The 23,840-nt window shown below is 45.4% G+C and overlaps 1 protein-coding gene across 2 annotated transcripts in view; it reads right to left on the minus strand.

The window, feature by feature from the left end:
* THSD4 (thrombospondin type 1 domain containing 4) overlaps positions 1–23,840 on the minus strand; it is a 593,206-nt gene that overhangs the window by 188,713 nt on the left and 380,653 nt on the right. Inside the window, exon 1 of one of the 2 annotated variants that reach the window (XM_037047152.1) lies at positions 13,530–13,769. The exons of the other annotated variant lie outside the window; for it this stretch is intronic. Within the exon in view, the coding sequence (XP_036903047.1) occupies positions 13,530–13,601 (72 nt within the window). The 5' untranslated portion in view covers positions 13,602–13,769. Of the gene's footprint in view, positions 1–13,529; positions 13,770–23,840 lie in introns of those variants that run through there. 2 annotated transcript variants of the gene reach the window in all.

Consider the following 23,840-nt stretch of genomic DNA (forward strand, 5'->3'; position numbering starts at 1 on the left):
GCAGAAACTCTATGTCCCAACAACATAGAAAAGTAAAGCAGGGAAAAATAACCCTCAGTCACAGACTTGGCCAAATAGCACCTCAACCAGGACAACCGATGGAGAGGCCTGCCCCCCTTAACTGACAGATCAGGGCTGCCTCCGACAAGCACATCAAACCGGGGGGCTAGTGCACGGTAAGGCCTCAGTACATGTACACTGCATGGGCTGAAGAGTGTATTCAGCAGTCAGATACATTTATGGGAGACAGAAGCAGTAACTGTGGGGAAGGGAGCTCTGGCTGGATAGCAACCTTTTCTGAGTCTGGACAAAGCCATCTCTATTGAGGTTACTGACAGACATACTACGAAACAGAGAAATCAGAGGCCACGTAAGTACTTAGAATCAGGTTATTTGAACCCAATAAAAATATGCAAGCTTTTAAAGAAAAGTTGCTGTCTTTCTACTTCACTGTGCCTTTATTCTCGGGAGTAAGAGCCAAAATGATGAATCACTGTGGCATGCATCCGGTTTTCAGTCTTGGCATAAAATTCTGTTAATCATCAAAATGCTTCATGATTAGAGGGTCCCTTTCATCTGACGATCCCGTAGTGCTTACTCAGGGCACTTAGGGTTTCAATTCTCTTTGAACGACTTTTCCAGAGCTCCTAGAATAGTCCGTTTGAAAGGAGCTGCCTCCAGGGTACTAACGGAGTTTTCACTACCCGACCCTCTCAGTGGAGATTCCTGGAGTGGTTTTTGCTAGTGCATCCCCCAGCAAAACCCCGCTGCACCTCTCATCTCTGAAGGGTGTCTCCTCAGTCAACACACAGCTTTTCTGCTTCAGTCTGACATGAAGGCTCAATAATTGTGTGCTGCATGCACGCACCTAGGGTCCAGGGCTGTAGACCACAGGGCGATGGGGGGTTGTGGGGATGGTTTCCCAGCCTTAGGCTGCTAACCAGCAGAAGAGCGGATGTTCATGGGGAAAACTACTAAGAGGGCAAACGAGGTCAAACCAGGTCCTGGACTTGGTGTTACGGAAGGTGCCAAAGCAGAGGGTGCTCGAGGATCTGTGATCTGTGTACTGACAGAGGCAGGGCTTGCAGTGGGCAGGGAGGGAGCTGTGTGATGAAATGGACACAGCACCACACCCGGACTGGCTTTTCTGCTGCACTGTAGGGGCAAGAAAGCTAGAATGTGAGGTCAGGCTCTTGCTCAGACTGGCTCACTAATACGTGGCAGTCACTTAGCACGTACTGGGCCTGCAGCAGGCTCTCCAGAAGTAGTGCTGGCGAACGCAGTAGAGGCCCGGGTCCCACCTTCCCCCCTACCTCCCCACCACTTTCTAACAAACTCGGATGGTTGATGTATCCATCTAATGATCACTACAGGGTCAGCATGGGGGACAAACTGCACACAGCTGAGCTCTCTTACGAATTAGCTTTGAACACATTGAACCTGGCGTAACCGTTGCTGCCATGAAGAGTTAAAGCCACACCCACTCTCTTTCAGGTTACCCCACGTTTTCACTCTCCCAAGGGTCTCAGGTGCTACAACTAGGCCCATGACAATTCCAGACCTTTCACCCCCAGCTCCCGGTTGAGCAACTGGGTGGTCTTGGGCAAGCCATATAACCTCCGAAAGACTCCATTTCCTCCTGTGTTAAAGTAGTGGGTTGGACTAGATTATCTCTAAGGTTCTTTCTCAAATAATGTTTCAAGAGAGTGGAATTTGGTACACAACACAACTTTTTGACTCTAGGGAAGACAGGGTGTTTTTTTCTGATTTATTCTTCACCAACTGGGAAGGCATGGTCAACTCGTCCTAGCATTAGGAATCCTGTTTTTGCTCTTTCCCCCTTTTCAACTGCACAGCCCTATCTTCCCATTTGAAAGCACCCTAGATAGTTCCTTCCCCTCCCCCTCCTACTCAGAGCCTCTGACTCCATAAGATGTGACTAAGGGATCTGGAGCCACATTTGGGATTCCTGACTGTAAATCTCCTTTCTCTAGATCTGCTTTTGCTCCTGCTCTCACGCATGCTTCCTCAGCTCCATGCTCATTCTCTCTCATTCTTCTCACTTTACGTCCTACTTTAATTGGACAATACCTGCTTGTAGCTTAACTCAATTTCTCTGGCCTAACTGAAGAATCCTTCTCCATTAGGCTTGAGAGCTCACATTTTCATGAGAAGGATAGCTGTCATCCATTGAACATCTGCTGTGCACCGAACACCTTATGGAAATGACCTCTTAAATCTTCCCTAAAACTCCTGATGTTGACATAACCCTCCCCATTTTAAAGATGAAGAAAACGACGCTTAGGGAAGTCGCTTGGCCCGCCCAAGTAAGCATTTTGCAGAATGGAGATTCAAGGTCAGGCCTGTGTGTCTCAGAGCCCATGGGTATTCTCCCCTCTGCTGAAGACAGTAACACTATTCAGGGGTTTGTATTCCTGAACACTATTCATCACTATTTGTGATGCCCATTTGTAGGTTAGTGGCCATTCTGAGAGTCAGAGAATCTTAACATTGGAACGCATTTAAGAAATCATTCAGTTTTAGCGACTTCTAGTAGACCTAAGAAATTTAAGACTATACCCATAGGTGAAACAATGATATAATGATATAGAAGAATACACACATATTATATACATCTATATTTATAATAAAATGTTAAGCATATCTTTACAAGCTACCACAGAACATTTACAGAAATTGGTATACTTGGCCACAAAGAAAGCCCCTCCCCTTTTTTTAAGGCTGAAATGGTATTAAGTACAACATCTACTAGGTGTACTTGATGTCTTAGCCAAAAGGAAAAAAAATCAATTGCCATTGTCTAAATATGCCCTACCTTCCCAGCTGAGTACCTCTTTTATTCATTCCATTCCAGAGACTTGGAATGGCTTCCTTCACTACCTGTCTATGGAACTCCTAAGTACCCTTTAATCCCATGTTAAATGCTCTTTTTCCCGTATGGTTCTTGATCCCCAGCACAGGGTGTGATGTGTATGCTGGGGCAATTCATATCTTAGCCTCGCCTGACCCACTTGTTGGTGCCTGCCTTTGGAGGACAACGGAGTGTTTCACCTCCTTATGAATCCCGCAGTGCTCTGCGCAGGCCTGGTACACAAAACAGCACTCAACATGCTGTTGTTGAATTTCATGGACAGGAAGAAAATTGTAGGTAGGCAGACTTCGGTATATTGTAACACAAACCACCTGGTCTTTTACATCAATTACTCATTCTGTCCCTTAAATATGCCTGCATTAACATTTTAGCATTCTTTCTATCCATTCATATTAACTTTCCAAGCCAAAGTAAATACATTTCTATAATACGTTGAGTCACAAAATAAGGTTTTTAAGTAAAATTACTTTTAAAGGAGAAGTGCCTAATTGAGTGTGCAGGCCAATAACATAGCCCAAGAAAGTAGGCAAAAAAGACACCCACGACAGCATTTGTTCTGAGACTAAATATTTCCATTTAGAAAATACGTGACTTTCTACTAAAGCATGAACTATTTTTTTGGCAAGTGATTTTCTCAAAAAGTGGCCATGAAATTTTGTTTGAGCCTCCCCAATACGCCAACCACAACCTGTAATATAGCTGAGCTGCTCTGTAACACTAGTTACAGAAAAGACAAGCCAAGTCGAAGGGACACGCTGAGGTCATCCTTTCCATGCGTATAGACCCTTACAGTCTGCAGAGCACGTACATCGACATCACCTCACTAATAGTGTTCCTTGTAAACCACTGGGGTGAATATTTCCATTGTCCCCATTTGATCGATGAGGAAACAGAGGTCTAGAAAGTCATTTGCCCAAAAAATATCTTTTGAGAGAAAAAGGAAAAGGAAGAAAACAAGAAAGGATAAAAATGTGCCTTACAAAGGATCCAGAGGGCAGACTTCGCTATTTGTTTTTCTCTTTTCTTTTGTAAAAATTCATAAACAGGGACCTCATTTATTTTTTTAAAGATTTTTGTTTATTTTATTTTTAAAGAGGGGAAGGGAGGGAGAAAGAGAGGGAGGGAAACATCAGTGTGTGGTTGCCTCTCACATGACCCCAAAAGGAATCTGGCCTGCAACCCAGGCAGGTGCCCTGACTGGGGATGGAACCTGTAGCCCTTTAGTTCTTCAATTCATAGGTTGGTTCTCAATCCACTGAGCCACAGCAGCCAGGGCAGAAACCTCACTTAAAATTGAGTCACTTAAAATAGAAGAGAGAACTGTCACACACATGTCACTCAACACACACTACGGACTCCAGCAGGATCGAAGTACCTTGCATCTCCCACCACATTACTGCCTCAGCAAGAGGAAGAAAAAATTCCTCTTCAGACAATGACAACTCAACCAATGGGAGGCGGCCATAACTCAACAAAAAGAAAGTCATTGTAACTTAAACTTTCAGTGTCCTCCAAGGGACTCCTCCTTTACAACAGCCTCACCTGTGTCCATAAAAGTGTGGTCCTCTCTTTGTTTCCCTGGACTTGCATGTGGTGCCCTGTTACACTGCATGTCCCCAACTGCAGTTCTTATTGATCCCCAATAAGCTCACTTTGCTGGAAAAATATCTGACTTTGTTTAGGTTCAACACTCACCAAAATTCTATTCTAATGGCAGAAAAGACATACCGGTTGTAAATACTATACAAAAAGAAAAGATACAATCAGCAGATAAAAATTGTTGAGGATTTTTTGGATATTAGAAAGTTTTTGTTGACCAGAAATCATAGCAGAAGAAATAATCAAAACAGACTATTGCAGAAATGAGAAATTGCAAGGGTCTATACGCATGGACCAGGAACAAGAGCAGGACTAACAGGACTGCCTGAAGGACAGTGAGGTCAGTCACACCTGACTCTCCCACAAGCCAACAGAGCTACTGGTGGGGGGTTCTGATGTATAAGAATGGGGAAAGAAAAAACCCAGAAAATGTCACCACTATTCACTGGTGACCTGATCATGTTCTTAGAAATTGTAAAAGTTCCTATAGACAATTGATTTAAATTAACTGGAGAGTTTTGCACATTGCTTGGATATGAGATCATTTGCATTTCTACCATTAGCGACCAACAAAATTAATTTAAAAATATATATGTAATTTATAATAATAAAAATATAATGAGGTAGCTAGGACTAAATCTAAATAAAATATGTGGGACACCTTTGTGTAAAAAATGATAACAATTTATTGAAAAGCTTCAAAGAAGACCTAAATAATATAAAGCTTATACTATGTTAATGGATAGAATGGCTCAGTGTTGGAGTGATGTTAGTGCTCTCATACCTACAGATTCAATACAATTCTGATAAAAATTCCTAAAGGATTTTCTAAGGAAAATTGATGTTAACCTCAAATTTTAGAAAGAGCAAATGTCTAAGAATAGCAAAGACATACCCAAAGAATAAAAAATAAGGTGGTTAAGTGGTCCCGCGACACTTCATTGCCGACACGAGAACACGGGAACTAGATCTCTTACTCACACTGTGCAGAAAAAACAATTCTCAGTTTGTTAAAGACAAACGTGCAGTGCAAGACCTCAATTACTGTAGGGAAGCACATAGGGGACTGAGTCTGTAACTGTGAGATCAATATTTTCTTAAACAGGCATAGGAAGCGTTAGCGTAAGGAAATAAAACTGATAAATTCAAATCTACTGACACGAAGGACTTCTGTTCATTAAATGACACCATAAATGTCTAAACACAAGCCATAAACTGGAGGAAATGTGACATGGGGTAACGAGCAAAGATTCATACTCAAAGTATACTTTTAAAAAAACTTCCTAACGTGTGAGAAAGTACAACTCAAATTTAAAATCAGGGAATAGACATGAACAAACATTTCACAGAAGAAGAAAACATGCATATTTTGCCCACACACACAAATTGTCGTGTAGCCGCAGTTGGTGACCAGGGAAATGTCCAATAACATGTCCCAGTAAAGAGGTCACAACTGCTGTCGCGCAAGCATCAGCCTGTCTGACAACGCCAAGTATCGCTAAGGAGTTAGGTCACCGAGAGAACCCTTATACACTGCTAGTGGAAGTGAAAACAGGCACAATTCCTTGAGAAATAAATTTGACATTTTCTTGTAGATTTAAACACACTATGACCCAGGAACTCAACTCCTGAGCACGTACCCTAAAGAAACCCTTGCCTACATATGTGAGAAAACGCGTGCAGAAATGCCCATAGCAGCATTATTCACGACGGGAAAACACCAAACAAACGCAGCAAGAACCCAACTGCCGACAGAGGGAAAGGTGGTGGGTTACACAGGAGAAGACCCCCAGTAGGGCGAATGGGCGGGGCGACCGGCAGCTGCCTGCACCATCGTGGAGAACACAGAATCAAGCTGTGTGTGTATATAACCAAAAGCCAACAAAAAAACCCACTACATTCTTTAGAGATATGTATGTAAGTGAGAAATTATTAAAGTAAAAGCCAAGAAAATGAGGACCATCAAATTCGGGATCATGGCTCTCCACGGGAGAGAGGTGAGGAGGAGGTCCCTGGGAACGGCCTGCAGTGTTGGGGACGCTTCAGCTCTTTAGCGGGGTGCTGGGTTCACAGGTGTTTGTTTTATTATTTTGCTTCATAATTTGCTTATATGTCATATTTATGGTCACATAGATATAAAAAGTATTACACATTTTTTTTAGAAATGAAAGAAAAGGGAGCCAAAGACCGCCCCTCCACAGAAGGGCTGGTTTAAACACCATACAAGATGAGAAACTTCTGAATTTATTTTACAAACTTAGCAAAACCCTAGTTTTGCTATAAAGCACAATAAAACAGAGCCACGCGCCAATGGCACTTATGAAGAAAGACAAAATTCAAAATGAATATTCAAAAATCAAACCCAATTGCAAATTTAACGAGTATGTCACCATGATTATGAGTTACTTCCAAGAATGCAAAGACAGCCCAATATTAAAAAATATTAAAAAAACTAGTATTCTAATTAACTATATAACTAGGGTGAAGGAGAAAACCATGAGCATTTTGATGAAGTCAAACAATGTTTGATAAAATTCAACAATCATTTCTGAAAAAAAAACTTAGCAGGGAACCTATAACTAGATAAAACTTATCTGCCTTAAACATCTGGCAGGCATTGCACATAGTGGTGAAATATTAGAAGTTTCCCACTTAAGTCTGGAGAACGACAAGAATGTTCACTTTCACAGCTATGATTCAACACTGTGCACCGGAAGTCCTAGCAATCGTGAGAAGACAAGAGGTAGAAACAAGAGACACCGGCCGTCAGAAAAGAAGCAGTGAAACCATACCTAGCCATGTGACTTTTGACACTTTAATTTTTTTTTTTTAAAGATTTTATTTATTTATTTATTTATTTTTAGAGGGGAAGGAGAGAGGGAGAGAAACATCAATGTATGGTTGCCTTTTGTGCATCCCCTGCTGGTAGTTAGCCTGCAAGGAACCGGTTTGCAACCCAGGCATGTGCCCTGACTGGGAATCGAACCGCGATCGTCTGGTTCGCAGGCCCGCGCTCAATCCACTGAGCTACGCCAGCCAGGGCGACACTTTAATTTTTTTAAATTATGAAAGCTGCAAGTTGTTAGGCCACTATTTGCAAGTTATAGGGATAATACACACATACACACCTAGCCACACATACATGCACACACTCGTACGATCATAAATGTGTAGAAGTGGTTCTAGAAGGACAAATGCTAAGTTGCTAGCATGGTTTCACCTGAGGTGGGAAGAAGGATGGGGAGAACGTGAAGTGAAGAGGAACCTTTAACTTCTTATTCCTCGTGTTTCTTTATTGCTTGAATTTGTTTTTACAACAGCAGCTTTCCTAATTAAAAACACTACAAGTGTCAAAAGTCGTAAGGCTAGATGTGGTTGACTCAAGGCTTGAACTCAGGTCTTGATTTACCAAGTTAGTTCCACATGGTTGGGTTTCATTTTAGGCATCAGAAAGGGAAAGGAAGGGGGAGCCCTGAGAAGCATCCACCAGGAATCAGTCCTTAAAGGCATTACATTCATCCTGCGCTCCTATTCACTGCAAACAACACTCCAGGCACTGCTAACCATGGCTAGCTTTATATATACGCTGTCACTGTTTACCATGCAACTCAATGTTTGTTATTTAATTTGATTTAATCCTTTAGAGTAATTTCAAAAATCTATGACTCAGAAAGTGCTCCTCAGTGCTAACCTAAATGACATGCCATCAAAAGATAATCTTAAGAATGTAGACATGGAATTTCCGGAAGTTCCAAAGTCACGGGGTAAAAGCTCTGACCCCCACAATCCAGGTGCCTGAAAACCCCGTCACTTCGCCTCGCAACGCAGGCTTCTGGAATCTCAGCGAAGCACTGTTTCCAGAATGTGCTGTGCTCTTATTCCTGGGGTTTCACAGACCTCTTCCCTCTTCCTGGAATGTCCTCCCTCCCTCTTTTCCATTTGAAATGCCTACTCAGTCGTGCAGAAAAGAGTTAACAAATGTAGCAGATCTGATTGTTTCCTATTAAAAAAGGCCTGCTTGCGGGGTTGGCCACTGGCTGGCCTCTGAGACCCTGGATTGGGGGAGGGTGCCCGCCATTCCCAGAACTGTTAAGAGTGACCCACCGTGACCACACCGTACAGACAACATGATTTATGCTGAACACCTGCTCCCCGAAGGGGTCTGTGATGCTGGTGCATGGCAGGCAGCGGGTGCCCACGGGGCCAGGGCCAATAAAAACCCTGAGCGCTGAGTCTCTGACAAGCTTCCCTGGTTGGCAACATTTCACGTGTCATCACACCATTCCTAGAAAGCTGTGTGTCCTGTGTGCCTCTGCTGGGAGAAGAGCCTTGGAAGCTGGTGCCTGGATCTCCCTGACTGTTCTCTTGTTGACTTTGCTCTGCTGTCACTGAAGCAGCGCAGAGCTGTGGGTGCAGCTACGTGCTGGGTTATCAATTTGCTACCTGGGCTTGTCCGGAAGACCTCAACACACAGTCCTTCCAGTCTCCATTTAATAGGACATGGCCTATGGCATCTTTCTCATGGTGTTGGACAGATTTCATCGCCTCTTTGAATCTGCTCTTTGCAATTAAAGAGTTTCTTATTGCATGATCATTGACTGTTTGCATGCTTTTAAGGTTGTGCTGTTGTACTGCATTTAAGGTATAAGCTCATCAAAGACAAAGATCTTACCTTCCCACCTTCCTTTTCTCATCACTCAGGTGGCACACCCTGGTAGCATTTGCAACAGTAATTGTAGTAACAGCCAATAAATGCTGTTTACCATGTGCCTGATACACCAAGCTCAGAGCTCCATACACATCCCATTTAATCCTTCTAACCATTCCTTAAAGTAGCTAGTGATATCCTCATTGTGAAAATGGAAAAAAAAAAACCCCAAAAACAGAGGGGTTATAAGTAAGTGTTAGATGAGTGAATGAATCATCTAAAGAGCACCATTTTAGCCTGAGCTGCAGCGTTGCAGCTACAAACTCATCCGTACTTCAGCTTAGCATCTGCTATAAACTATTGCTGAGGACGTTACTGCCCATGGCACGGATTTCACTTATTATGTAGTGAGTTATTATTACATCACATCCTTTATTTTTTATATTCTACTAGATAAGGCACGCTTACCGCAAACAACTCAAAGGTACCAAAGGCACTGGGAAGTATGGACGGGCTCTCTGTGGCCCTCCTCCCCAGTCACTCTAACCCCCCCCCACATGCCCAGTTCCTTATAGATCCTTCCAGAGAGAGAGGACAAGCAAACATGTTAACTCATTTTATACACATTGTTCTGCAATTTGATTTTCTCACCTAACAACATAGCCCGGTGGTCATTTCATATTGGCCCATATAGAATACCTTCATGCTTTTGAACATCTGCATACTGTTTCTGGTCGAGAGACATTTAGATTGCTGCAATAGCCTAATTATGAAAAGTGGCTCAGAGAACATTTTGCACGTTCTGAGTCATCTATAAGAGATAAAGTGTCAGACCTGGGAAAAGCAGGGTCGAGGAGATGTTTATTATTTATTTATTTTGATAAAAACATTGAAATATCATTAATAAGACATCACATTTGCTCTTTTAAAGTGTACGATCCAGTGGTCTTTAGCATAGTCACAAGACCGTGCAACCATCACCGTTATCTAAGACCAATACATTTTGATCGCCACAAGAAGAAATACTGTACTCATTAGCCGCCAAGATTTTTAAAAAAAATTGGTAGGCTTTGTCAAATTGCTTCTTCATCAAAACCGAAATAAACATTTTTTGACTTACTTCTACAAATTTATCTGACCACAATAGATAGAACTGTACAGGTTTCTAGTTGCCTGTCCTTCCTGCTCCCTACCTGAAACAGTATCTTATTGGTTTTACCTGAGAAGGCAAGTCCAAGTTTAGGAAGGAAATTCCCCCTGGCCCTGCCCAATTCTGCTGCAAAGAAACTGGATCCTGGCATGTTTCCCACACTGATGGATGCACCAAAAATCTGGGCTTACCTTTCGGTCCTTTACATTCTTTTAGGGGATGCCTGCGACCTGTACAAGTGAGCGTTGCTGCTATCCTAATTTTGACAAGGGCAAGGGCAAAGACATTGTAGTGTCCTCCATGTTTTTTTTTTTTTAAGAGAGAAACATCAATTTGTTGTTCCACTTATTTATGCATTCATCGGTTGCTTCTTGTATGTGCCCTGACCAGGGAGAGAACCACACTCTAATCCAGTGAGCTACCTGGGCGGGGCCCTCTATGTTCTGAGTTTAATGTTTCTGCAACCAGAAAATAAAAGAAGGAAGAGTCCTTTGTGTTTNTGTAGTGTCCTCCATGTTTTTTTTTTTTTAAGAGAGAAACATCAATTTGTTGTTCCACTTATTTATGCATTCATCGGTTGCTTCTTGTATGTGCCCTGACCAGGGAGAGAACCACACTCTAATCCAGTGAGCTACCTGGGCGGGGCCCTCTATGTTCTGCACGCCTGGAGCCACGTGGCTATCTGCACAGAGTAACAAGCCTGCTGAGACCACAGCCAGCCTTGCAGTTTAATGAGTTTAATGTTTCTGCAACCAGAAAATAAAAGAAGGAAGAGTCCTTTGTGTTTATCCTCAAACCCATACCCTGGCACCATACCAGGTTGTTCTGTCCTTGTGCCAGTCACTGGTGCCAACACTGCCAGCAACAGGATGCCAAATGAGGCTTGCTTTGGATTACACCCTCTCCTCCCACCACCTGCCAGCGTCTGTTCATCTGGAAGGACCGCGCACCCTAGAAAACTGACCGAGTTGCTGAGTGGCTTTCAGCCCCCCGCTGAGAACACAGCCAGCTAAAAGCCACTAGGTGTAGGCTTTCTTCCCCTTTCTTCCTACTCCTCATGTGCTTTTATGAACATCCAAGGGGAAGACAATTAAAGCCTGCAAGAAAACCGGCTAGCAGAGAAAAAGGAAATCTTGGTGACTTGGGGACGACGCCACATGTTTATGGGTGAGTTTTGTAAGTAACGTGGCTATAAAAAACAGCCTCTTATAAATAAATGCCACATTCTTCAAAGCTCCATATAAACTACATTCTTTTTAAGGAGGGAGGGGGAGTTACTCACGTTCCTTCCTCATCATTTCATTTCCAAGAGGGGAAAGGAATCCCACTAATTGTACAACTTCCGAGGAGCACAGTGCTTACGGAGCCACAGCTTTGCAGTGTGCAGACACACCGCACGCACGCACGCACGCACGCACACCCACACGAGGGAGAAGAGAGGAAAAGGCACACGGGGGGCTTTATTTAGCACAGCAGAGCAGAACAAAGGGACAGAAGAGCAGGCATTTCATCACTCGTGCCTGGGTTTTCTGGCTACTGGGCACGCACACTTTAACTCGGAATACAAAGTTCCTCCGCCTTCCACCCCCGAGGGCTGAGCGCCGTCAGAGCAGCACCGAGATCTGGATGAGCCTGCGCAGTTCCCTTTCATTTTTCATCTGCTTCGCTGATTGTAAAGGGAAACAGAGACACTCTTGCCTTTCTGCATGTGACACAAGGCTGGAGGCACACACATTCCAGAGTGGCCTTTCCCCGGGGCCAGCTGAGTGCAGGTAACTGAAACCTGCCCTTGGCCCCGCTGTTAATAAGAGTAATTGGCACGCCACTGAGGGCCGCTGGAGCGCCGAGAGTCGCTCTGGACGGGGGTCTCCCCGGACCATATGCCCGTGCAGCACTGATAGAAATATTTTCCATATGAGCTCGCCTCTCACATGCCCAAGAGCTCCAGGCTGAGTTAGGCCGGCACATTTGTCATTTACTCCGTACAGTGAAAAATCAACAGGGAATTTGCGAACTTCAACTACAACTAGAGGGCAATGGTTTGCTTTCAGCTTCCAGCATCACTAACCCATTCAGTTCCTCCAGTTCCCATTCAAGCCCTCGAGACCCTCACAAGCCCAGAAAATATCTGAAGGGCAGAGGGCCAGGGCAACTAATTGGCTAAAAGCCTGAAACAAGTGACCCACTCTGCACGCCTGGAGCCACGTGGCTATCTGCATAGAGTAACAAGCCTGCTGAGACCACAGCCAGCCTTGCAGCCTGGGTCTGGGATCACTGTCCTTTCCTCCTTTTAGAGCAGAGAGAATAATTAATTACACATTATTGCAGAGCCTACCCTGTCCTGACAGTGCCAACAAAAGACAAAGCTGTGAGGTGGCCCCACGGACCTTTCCGGAGACACACTCTCACTTGGCTTTTCAGAGAGGAAGACAGATTCAGGGAAGGCTGACCTTCATTATTCAAGCATCTGTGCCTTTTCATCAGCGTAAGGAGTACAAGGAGGGGACGAGGTCAATTTACTTCAGGCAAGGATGGATACACCTAAGTGCTTCCCTCTCTGGCCACATGATCACCCCTTCCAATCTCTGCCTGTGTCAAAAATGGGCACCTATGGGCTTCGATGATGTTCAGAACTGTATGCAGCAAGCAATAAACTAAACCAGTGACAGCAAGTCATCCTCACGGGCCTCCAACGCGCCCCCTTCCATGGTAGATCTGGACACGTGCCTAGCCCTGAGATGCATCACTGTCCTTCCACAAACCCGTGAGAGAAAGTTGAGCACAGACTTTTCCGAGCACATCAAAGGAAAAAGGGAGAAAAGGTAATGCAAAGGCAGTGAAGAAAAGCAATTCCTCTAGCATGCACATTTTCTCTGCAACTCTGGAGAAGAGTTCTCAAAAGGCAACAGTGTCCGTGCCTAGCAGGGTCTGACACGCACGCTTTCTTCATTCTGCAGTGGCAGGAGAAACGTGCACCTCCAGGCATCTGTCATCAGGGCCATGCCAACTCCCCCGGGCAGCAACTGCACAGCCTCCGAATGAGGTTTTACAAATTACAGGTCTCTTCAAGAAGAGAAGTCTGCCGAAAAGAAACGGCCGGGCAAGCCTAAAACAGCAGTATACAGCATTACTCTTTGCAAAGCATAAAAGCCCATTCCCTGATCCCTCTTGAAAGACAGAGAGAGAAATATAATGCTGACAAAAATACAACTTCTGACAAGATATTTTATTTGGCTTACCTCTCCCCCAGGTCTTGCTAACACTGCTGTCTGAACGTGGAGCAGTGTTAATATCAGGTAGCTGACAAACATTATTACCCAAAGTTAGAACGGCCCTAGAGGAGAGCTCCGTCTGCCAAGTGCTAACAGCAGATGCACTTGTGTCCCGGAATCCAGCCCTGGAGTTTCGCTAGGCACCACGCCGCTCCCGCTGCTCTCCCTCACTGTACTACCCGGAGCTCCGTGCTCAGCCTCTGCTCGGGACAAAACTGGTAAGCTGATCTCTTCATGTAATAACTTCTCCCGGTTGGGGGAGGGGACAGGAGCCAGCTGGGAGCTGGGGGGCTGCCTTTAACAGAAAGCAGAAAGGGGAGGGACAGAAATGATCAATGTGGAGCTCTGCATCTGGTCTCATTCATGAAAAGGCTCCAAGGTAAGCACTCCACATGCAGGAGGACGACCCTGCTTCACCAGCTGAGGCAGGCAGGAGGCGGTGAGCTGCAGCAGAACGAGCTCCTGGCTGAGAGTGGGGAGATGGGAGGGAGGGCCTCCTAGTCCCACAGCTGCTGCCAACAAGCTGTGTGTGCCTGGATAAGTTGCCAACCCTCTCTGGGCATCAGCTGGTTTTCTCACTGGGTTCTGGTTTGATGGCTACAGAAATCTAGGCAGTCAAAGTCTGCATTATCAAGGGCAGTCTCAATCAAAGAAGTCATAAGGATGCTGTGTGTTTATTCACTGATCATATGGAACTGGAAAAGCCATTATATCCCTCTCTTGCTGACTCTCTGGGTCGCCTAACCGATGATGTAAAAATACATGGTGAGGTGGGGACGAGAGAAGCCCAGGTGTCAGGTGGTATTGGCAGGGCACACTGAAAAGCAGGGTGGGTGTCAAGTTGATCCTCTGGGTGAAGGCAGGTGAACCAGGTTCGGTCTTGGGGGCACAGGCAGCATGGGAGCAGATGGGGAAGCGGGTTCTGCTAACGCCTGCACACAGTGCACCCGAGACGCACCTTGCTGGCCAGCTCTTACTGTGAGATCACCAGGCTCATGGTGCAAAATGGGTTGAGAAGCCAGCAAATACTAGATTCTACTTAAAATGGGCCCACAGAACCATCACGAGGGTGTTGGCGGTCACAGAAGACAGGTGGACCGCATGGCACAGAGGGCAGCCTGGGCCTGGAATCCGGCTGACCCTTTCAAACCCCCATTCTGCTACTGACACCTTGTGAGTCTGGGGGTGACTGGTTAACCCCAGGGAGCCCGGCCGCCCCACCAGTGAAGTGTGGACGGCCATCTAATAGTTATAATGACTGTCATTTGGGTCACTAAGTCACAAAACTTGGCACAGCTCCTGACACACAGTGAGTACTAAAGATGCTGGCTTTCTTTTTGACCTGAATAAATACTGGCACCCAGTCCCCGAGGATAAATTAATAGAGACTTGAAAAGCTTCAGGTTGTGGGCATTTTCCTGCCCAATGAGGAAACTTTAGACCAAACTGTAGTTAGTTGCCATCTCAGGTTGTTTACTTTCACCAGTCACATGACAAGTTGGTAGCGGGCGTTACATGGGAGGGCTGGGTGGAGGGACTTCCAACCCCTTTGTCCAGAAGGTACGATGAAGGAATGCGTTTCCTCTCTTTCCCTCCCCCTTTGCTTCCTCCTTCTTCATCATCCTCATCATCATTCCTGTTGTCTGCCTGCGTCCATTCTGCTTGGTGACTGAAGGGGCACTATCTTCTCAGTAAGTTCACCACAAATGCAGAAATTGCCTAAGAAAGCAAAAGTTCTTGAATGTCCAGGGGTCTTTTCTAGTGCGAGGGCTGGGGGACTTTCTGCAACGGGCCAGAGAGTAAACATGTTCTGTTTGCAGGCGATGTGGTTTCTGTGGCAACCACTCCATCCTGCTGCCCCAGCACGAGTGGCTGCTGACAGACACATGGGTTGGCCCGGCTGGCTTCCAATAAAGGTTCATTTACAGAAACAGGCAGTGGACCAGACCTGGCCACAGTTTGCCAGGCCCTAGTCTAGGCACTTCCCAGTCACGCTCCCACCCACTGCAAGCTGACTTCTGACCCCTGCTCCCCCATGAGGACTCTGGACATGTCACCAGTGGCCCCTGTGTCATGAAATGCATGCAAAGGACAATTTTTCAGGGCTTATCTTATTTGAGTTCTTTGCAGCAGTAACTAGCATTTTCTCCATATTGTGGTGAAATATACCGAACACAAAACTTACCATTTTAACCATTTTAAGCGTACAGTTCGGTGGCATTAAGTGTATTCACAAGTTGTGCAACGACTGCCACTATCCAGTTCCGAAACTTTTCCATCATCCCACACAGAAACCCCTTCGCGCTACTCCTGGTAACCTCTACGCAACTTTCTGTCCCTATGACTTTGCCTGTTCTTGGTTCCTCAGACAAGTGGAATCACAGAATATTTGTCCTTTTATGCTGGGCTTACCACACCTTAGCATAATGTTTTCAAGGTTCATCCGCACTGGAGCATGCATCAGAACCTCATTTCTTCTGAAGGCCGAATAATATTCCACTCGATTAGGTACCACATTGTGTTTATCCATTCGCTCATCTGTTGATGGACACTTGGACTGTTTCTACCTTTTGGCTACTGTGAATACTGTAGCTATGAACACGAGTGGACACGTCTCTGTTTGAACCCGCCTTCAGTTCTTCTGGTGTGTGCTGAGGAGTGGAATTGCTAAACCCTGTAGTCATTGTGTTTAACTTCTGGAGGAGTCACCAAACTGTTTTCCGTAGTGGGAGCCTCATGTTACATCCCATCAGCAATGCCTGAAGCTTTCAATCTCTCCACATCCTTGCCAACACTTCCCGCTTTATTGGTAACAGTCATCTTGAGGGATGTGATGTGCATACCCTTCTTTATGAACCATCGGTAGCTTCCAGAAAGCATGAGCCAAAATTCTGCTGAGCACCACCAGCTCAGCAGCATCCTAAGAACTTTACAGATGGCATCTCATGTAATGCTGACAACAGTCTTATGAGATTAAACAACTTGCCCCATGTCACACGCTGGGACGGTGGCAGAGCCAGTGAGCTGGCCCCAGCAGCATGCCTCTGGAAGTCAGCTCTTAATGACCAGCTTGCATGGTCACCACTTCTCTGGATGTGCTCCAGTCTCCGTGCCACCTCCTGGTCCCAGCCCCTGAACACCTGGGCTCTGCGCCCCCCACCCAGTCCCCATGAGCCACCTCGTCACTCTACCACCCCAGCCACCCTCCAAACGCCAGACTCTCCACACAGTCTACTCTGGTTCTTCCTGCTGACCTGCGGGCTCCTGTAGCCAGTTGCCTAATGGATACTTGGATCTTTCAAATATACTTGAAACTGAATGGGGCTGAAAAAGAATTGGTGTTTCCCCGAAACCTCTTCTTCCTCCTGTTTTCTCCATCTCAGGGAGGGATATCATTACCCATCTTATTCCCAGAGGATGGAAACTGGGCGTTGTTTTGAGTCTTCCTACTCCCTCGCTTCCTCATCCAAACCATTGCCAGGTCTGACTGAGTTTCCTTCTGGAGCCCTCTCCAGTCTGTCCGTGGCCTCAGATTCATCTGCCCCTGTTCCCATCCTTGGCTAAGGTGACGTCTGCCAGGTCTGTCCACTGTAAAGTTATTATTTCTCCTTTTCCATACCCTATTCATTAGAAATGAGTCATTAAGTCCGGTGGAATTAAGCTCCACTTCCTGGAGGGGGAATATCAAAAAATATTTGGACATATGTTAAAACCATCACAAAAATTAATACACATTTTGGGGGAGATACTTTGAGGCTATGCAAATATCCTGTTTCTCAAAGTTTCACCGGTGAATAATCTGAATGTTTACCAGGAGGTTTTGCCTGCAGTGATTACCACTGTGGTGCTCTACATGGTTACTTTCTGCTTCCCTCATCCTTCTCCATCTACTAACCAGAATTCATCAGTAGGGAAGAGGTGTCCCTCCTCCCCCAATGATTTATTAATTCAATCATTTATTTATTCTTCCATGCTTCCTAAAATCTGCTCATGACTCCCCACTGGAAAAGAAGTCCAAACCCCTTCATAGGATACTTTGCAGCCTGGTTTCCTCCCGCCTGCCCCTCCAGCCTCCCCTCCTGTGCCGGTCACACACACTCAGCTCCTCAGACAACTCGAGTCACGAGAGTGACCCCAAAGCCACGTGTTCTTGTGCACCCCGCCTTCTGTCTTGCTGGCCCCTCTGGAGTGTCCTTGCCCTATCCTCACAGGGTTAGCTCCTGTCACTCTTCACATCTTTGGAAACTCAGCTCCAACTGTTTAGAGGCACCGGAGAGTGAAAACCACCTCCATGGCCATCGATAAAGACTGAGTCATTTGTGACATCCATGAAATGGGACACTCTACAGAAACATAAATAATAAGTGAAAAAGAAAAGCTGAGCTTGCTTCCTAAGTAATGACGTGAAATGTCGCCAAAATCTGCTATTAGTGAAAAAAAGCAGAATGCCCAACAATGTGATTATTGTCCCATTATTTGCCTGCAAATGTATCTAACTGCTTGTGGGTGAGTATAAGTGTAACTGCTTGTGTTCTCGGCAACTGAGTGCGGAAGAACACCCCAGAGGCCAGCAGCAACGGCTGCTGCTTCCAGGCAGGGGGACTCAGTAGCTTCAGGGCAGAAACATGAGGGAGAGGTTACTATCTCACCACTTAGTCACACGTGGCTACTTGAAATGTGTCTGTTCCAAACTGCTGTGAGTGAGTTATAATGTTAAATACACTTTGTACTAATTCAAAGACTGGGTACAAAAAAAGCATGTACAGTATCTCATTAATATGTTTACATGCTGATTCGATGTGGGAATTATAACTTTATATGTGTGGATTAAAAAATATAGTGTTCCTAGGAATTTCACTTCTTTTGTTTCGCTTTTGAAAATGTGGCTAAAATGTGAGATCACATCGCATCTGAACTCACATCATATTTCTACTGCACAGCACTTCTATGACCCTTTGCTTACTGCATGACTTGTCCAACGTGTGCAAATACAGCTATTCAAAAAGTGAAAATGAAGTAACAGTAGCAAGAACAGTTAATAATAGAAATAAATAAATGCACACACGAGTCCCCTCCCCCAGTGATTTATGTAAATGCGCCTTGTCTGGGAGTTGAGCCTTGCCAGGCTCCCCACCACGCTGAGGGCAGAGCCCTTGGCCTTTGTCCCCCTGTGTCCTCTGATTGCCTCCAGTGCAACAGCTACCAAGCTGTATTGTAATTGTTAACTAATACATCCACGTTGGTGTAGCAGAGAGGGAGGCCTCTAAGACAGCAGATGCATCTTTCTGTGTTCCCACGGCGCCGCCCAGAGACCACCCTGCTTAGCATGTGCTGAATGTGCAAGTGGACGCTGGAGGGCGCTATAGAGACTTGTCTGCTTGTGACTGGAGAAGGTCTTCCGATGGCAGAAAAAAAGGGAAAGCAGATAGATATTCCAGAGGGTATACCACTCAAGGAGATGCGAACAGTTTTCAGCCTAATGTTCGGGTGACCTACCTAGGGAAAATGTAAATAAGTGGGGGAAATGTATCAAAAAACAGTGAAAACAAATGTTTTCCCAAGACCACATATTTCATGTAAAATATAATCATGTATTTCTGTCTTAATGACAAAGTAGAGAAGAATGCCGTCCCTTTGTGAAGGAAGAAGACACAGGCTTCTTCGCAGAGGTAGAGACTGTAGGACTAAACTGCTCCAACTATGTTTCTTTAAATATGCTAATTATGTGGAATAGGTGGGAAAGTCTCTGTCAAGTGCCTGGCTGTGGGTCTGGGAGCAGAAACAGGTGTTAGTGATTAACTCTCCCTTTGTGTGGACCAAGATGCCATTAAATAGCCAAGGAAGTGGGAATGAGGAAAGCAAAGGGGAGTTCTCTGCTCCATTTCCCTTAAACACAAGGAAAATCCTGAGAACCTACAGCATTGGGAGTCACCCCACCCTTGAAAGGGGGTCACAGCCTGGCTGCCTGGAGCTGTCAGCAGCAGGGCAGCCCTGAAAGGAGGGCTGGGCTTTGAGGTACAGCCAGGAGGAGCAGGCCCGGAGAAACCGGCAGCGAGGTGCTCACGACAACTCAGGGCAGGCCCACCGGTAACCCAACGCAGAGAAGGAGCCAGGACTGTCCCTGGACTGACCATACTCTCTGTTTCCAGCGGTCAAGGCAGAGGCTCCCTAACTGTGTCCCTGGAGCAGTAGCGTCAATATCGTCAGAGAACCTGTTAGAGACGCAGAGTCGGGGCCCACCCCAGACACAGCGAATCAGGAGCTCGGGGGTGGAGCCTGCAGCAGTCAGAGAACTCGGCTCTAAGGAGCAGCTCTCTGTCTAGGAACCCTTAATTCACACTGTATAGCTCAAAAGCATCCTTGACAAAATTAATTTTCTTAGAAAATGTGACTGTCAGGTATTAAAACACAGAATAAAGCTATCATTAAAACAGTGGCCAATACTGCCAAGTGATGGATATACACTATTTACACAACTAAACCTGGAAAGGGATTTAGTGGGCAGACAAAGAGCCGCTACTTCAGATCTGCAAGGAAAGGAGGAAAAGGGGTCGGGAATCTGGCTAATCACTTATACCACGTGCCAGACATAAACTACAGGTAGACTAAATATGTTAATGCAAACAATAGAAGCATAAAAGGAGTAAAAGAAAATAAGTCAATATTTCTATATTCTTGGAGTGGAGGACTTTTAACATAGCTCTAACAAAGAGAGAAATCATAAAAGACTTATACACTATATACATTTTTGATTCTGTAAATAAAAAATACCATAAAAATTAAAAGTCAAATATGCAGCGGAAAATTGATTTCCCTTGTTTATTTACTCAAAACGTCAGGACTCACCCTGTGTTGGAACCTGAAGGTACAACAATGAGCAGAAGCAGCTCACTGTCCGATGCGGGAAGCCCACGTTCATGAACCCCAACAAGAAAATTTAAAATTGCAACGTGAAAGGGCTACAAGGGAAAGATACGTGGCGACATAGAGGCTTTCCCTCATTAGGGAGACTGGCTTGCGGTGGGAGCAATACTGGCTTTCACGAGGGCCTGAGAGGGTGCAGGTGTGGAGGGAGAGAGACCGAGCCCAGGATTAGGCTGAGACAAAGGGAGGGAGGGCTCAGGATAAAGAGTTGGGTCTGGTCCTAATGAGAATCTCTGTTAAGGGGGGAAGGCAGTTGTCACAAGACTAGATATGCTTTTTGCAAAGGCCACTCTGTTTCTGGAAAGAGGATTGTAGAGGGGCCATTGTGGAAGCTGGGAGGCCAGTGAGCAGATTATGGCCATAGTGCAGTCAAAAGGGATAAGAGCTTAAACCAGGATGGTGAAAGAAGTGAATAATTTCAAAGATAATGTACAACATGCGTAAGGGAAAAAAGATTGAGTCCATAATATATAAAGAAACTGCCACAAATCGGATAATGACAGTTTCAATGGCAAAAGGCTGGAGGCAATGTCTAGCCATGGAGGAGTAAAATCCTATTCAGTCATTTAAAGTGACATGTCATAGTTATTGGAATGGGCACATTTTGATGTCATATTGCTTTAAGACAAAAAGTAGGTGATATAAATGTAAGAAGAGTCTTTTTTTCAGGTAGCACTGGTATAACTGGATATCCGCATACAAAACAATGAAGTTGGGCCTCTGCCTCACACAGCAAACAAACGTTAACTCGAAACAGGCCACAGACAGGCAGGCAAGATAATGGTCCCTCCTAGATGTCCGTCCAAGCTCTAATCCACCAGAGTGTCAGCTGCTACGCTGCCCGGCAAAGGGGAGTCAGGACAGCGACAGGGCTAATGCGGCTCGTCAGAAGCCTTTCAAGTAAGGAGGTCATCCTGGAATACACAAGTGGCCTCCAGGCACTCACAAAGATTCCCGAGTGTGGAAGAGCAGCCAGGCAGAAGAAAGAGCGAGAGGAGCTGATGAGAGAAGAACTCAGCCTGCCGCTGGCCACTCTGAAGCTGAAGGAGAGCGGTGCCCACAGACCCGGCAAAGGCAAGGAGACCGGGACTCTCCGCAGAGCCCCCTCCGGGGTGCTGCCTTGACGACACCTGACTTCACCCAGGGAAGACTGTTTCGGACACCTGACCTACAGAACTGCTGGAAAATCCACGTGTGGCAACTTGAAGCCATTAAGTGGGTGGTAATTTTTTTATAGCAGCCATAGAACACTAACATATAAAACTATAAAATTCCTACAGGAAAGCACAGAAGGAGTAATCTCATGACCTCGGGTAAAGTGGTGGTTTCTTACATGTGACACCAAAAGCACAAGTGACAGAGGAAAACAATAAATAAATGGGACTTCACCAAAACTAGAGACTTTGCTGCTCATGACACCATCAAGAAAATGAAAAGCAACCCACAGAATGTGAGAAATATTTACAAATTACGTGTCAGATAAGAGACATGTATCGCAGATACATAAAAAGTTCTCACAACTTTATAATAAAAAGATGAACAACCCAATGGAAAAATAGGCAAAGTACTTGAATAGACGTTTCTCCATAAGAGCTGGACAGATGGCCAACGAGCACATGAGAAGATGCTCAACTTCATCGGTCATTAGGGGAATGCGAATCAAAACGACGGTGAGATACCACTTCATGCCCGCCCACCAAAAACACAGGTAGTAACAGGTACAGGCAAGGATGTGGAGGAACCGGAAACCCCATCCACTGCTGGTGGACCTGCAAATTGGTGCAGCTGTGTTGGAAGACAGGCTGGCGGCTACACCAGGAAGCCAAACGTGGATTCACCATGTGACCCAACAATTCCAATCCTAGGTGTATGGACTCGGGAGAAAAAAACCAGACGTCTGCATAAAAACTTGTATACGGACGCTCTAGCACATGGTTCATAATAAGAGCCAATGAGTGGAAACAGCTGAAATGTCCCTCACCCGGTGAATGGATACCCATGCCGTGGTGCACATCCACGCAGTGGGGTATCTGACAGTAAGAGACACGCAGTGCGGATATAGGCAACAGCAGGATGGCTGTAGGAGACACCGTGCTGTAGTTATGGGATGCACCACAGGACTGGGGGTAGTACATGTGGTCAGTGAGTTTATCTGTAGCTGAGTTGTTAAGCTCCCTTCCATCCTGTCACGCCATATGATTTATTTTTTTCATCTCTGTAGAGAGGATTGAGAACCCTTCCCAAGGATTCTCAAATCAGCTGGTGCTGGCCTGAATCCTTGGTTGCCTTCTTTGGTCTATAACAAAAGTCAGCGAGCTTTTTCTGTAAAGAGTCAGATAGTAATAGCTTAGGCTTTGCGGTCCGCACAGTTGCAGCTGCTCCGCTCCGCTGCTGCAGCTGATGGGAGCACAGACGACGTGTACGTGAGGCCCACGCTGGGCTCACATAAACTGTGCTCACGGAGAAAGAACATATTGTGCTAAGTAAAGACGCCAGTCACGAAGAGCACTTGTTAAATGACTCCATCCATTTAAAGGAGACGTCCAGGACAGGCGAATTTATAGAGAGAACAGGCGAATTTATAGAGAGAGAGCAGACCAGGAGCTCTCGGGGCCTGAGGAGTAGGAAGACGAATGGCGGGTGACTGTGAACGGGCAGGATTTCTTCCCGAAGTGATGAAAATGTCTACAAATTAGATTGCGGTGATGGCTGCACAGTTTAATATACTAAAAATATGGCATTATACTCTATAAGTGGGAAAATACTATTTGTCAATTATTTCTTAATAAAACGTTTTAAAAAGTAGGCCATAAATAGCATCCTTAATATAATTCTATCTTGAGTAAACACAAAAGATGATTATTACATTCTTGTTTGAAAAATTTTAGTTATTCTCTCCTCTACAATGAGTGGCAGAAAAATGCAATAAGAAAAATAAAATTATTTTTATTTGAAAAAATGGCGACAATAATAAAAATGGGAAACACTAGCATAATCAATTAACAAATGAAGATATACAAGCACAATATTAAAACAGAATATTCGTGAATCAAATGAAAAAAGTAACATCAGTGGCAACCAAACAGTTATGAAATCAAACAACAGGATTCTGCGTCCACCGAGACTGGGCAACAGCGTGCAGCAGGCAGCCTGGCCAAGGCCCGCAGCGGGTACAAAGCACAGCAGGTGCTCTGAGAGCCGGCTGCGCCAGCTCTGGGGTGCGCACGCATCACCTGGCCTCTGCAGTGAAGAGCCACCAAAGTTACTGCTTCCTCTTTTGATCCCTGGTCTTTCTTTACCTTTCCCCTCGCCCTCCCCAGCACAGGAGCTGAGCTGGCAGAGTGTCCTGAGGCA

Source organism: Sturnira hondurensis, unplaced genomic scaffold, assembly GCF_014824575.4.
Source record: "Sturnira hondurensis isolate 20B ecotype Veracruz unplaced genomic scaffold, ASM1482457v3 Scaffold0005329, whole genome shotgun sequence".
NCBI lineage: Eukaryota > Metazoa > Chordata > Mammalia > Chiroptera > Phyllostomidae > Sturnira > Sturnira hondurensis.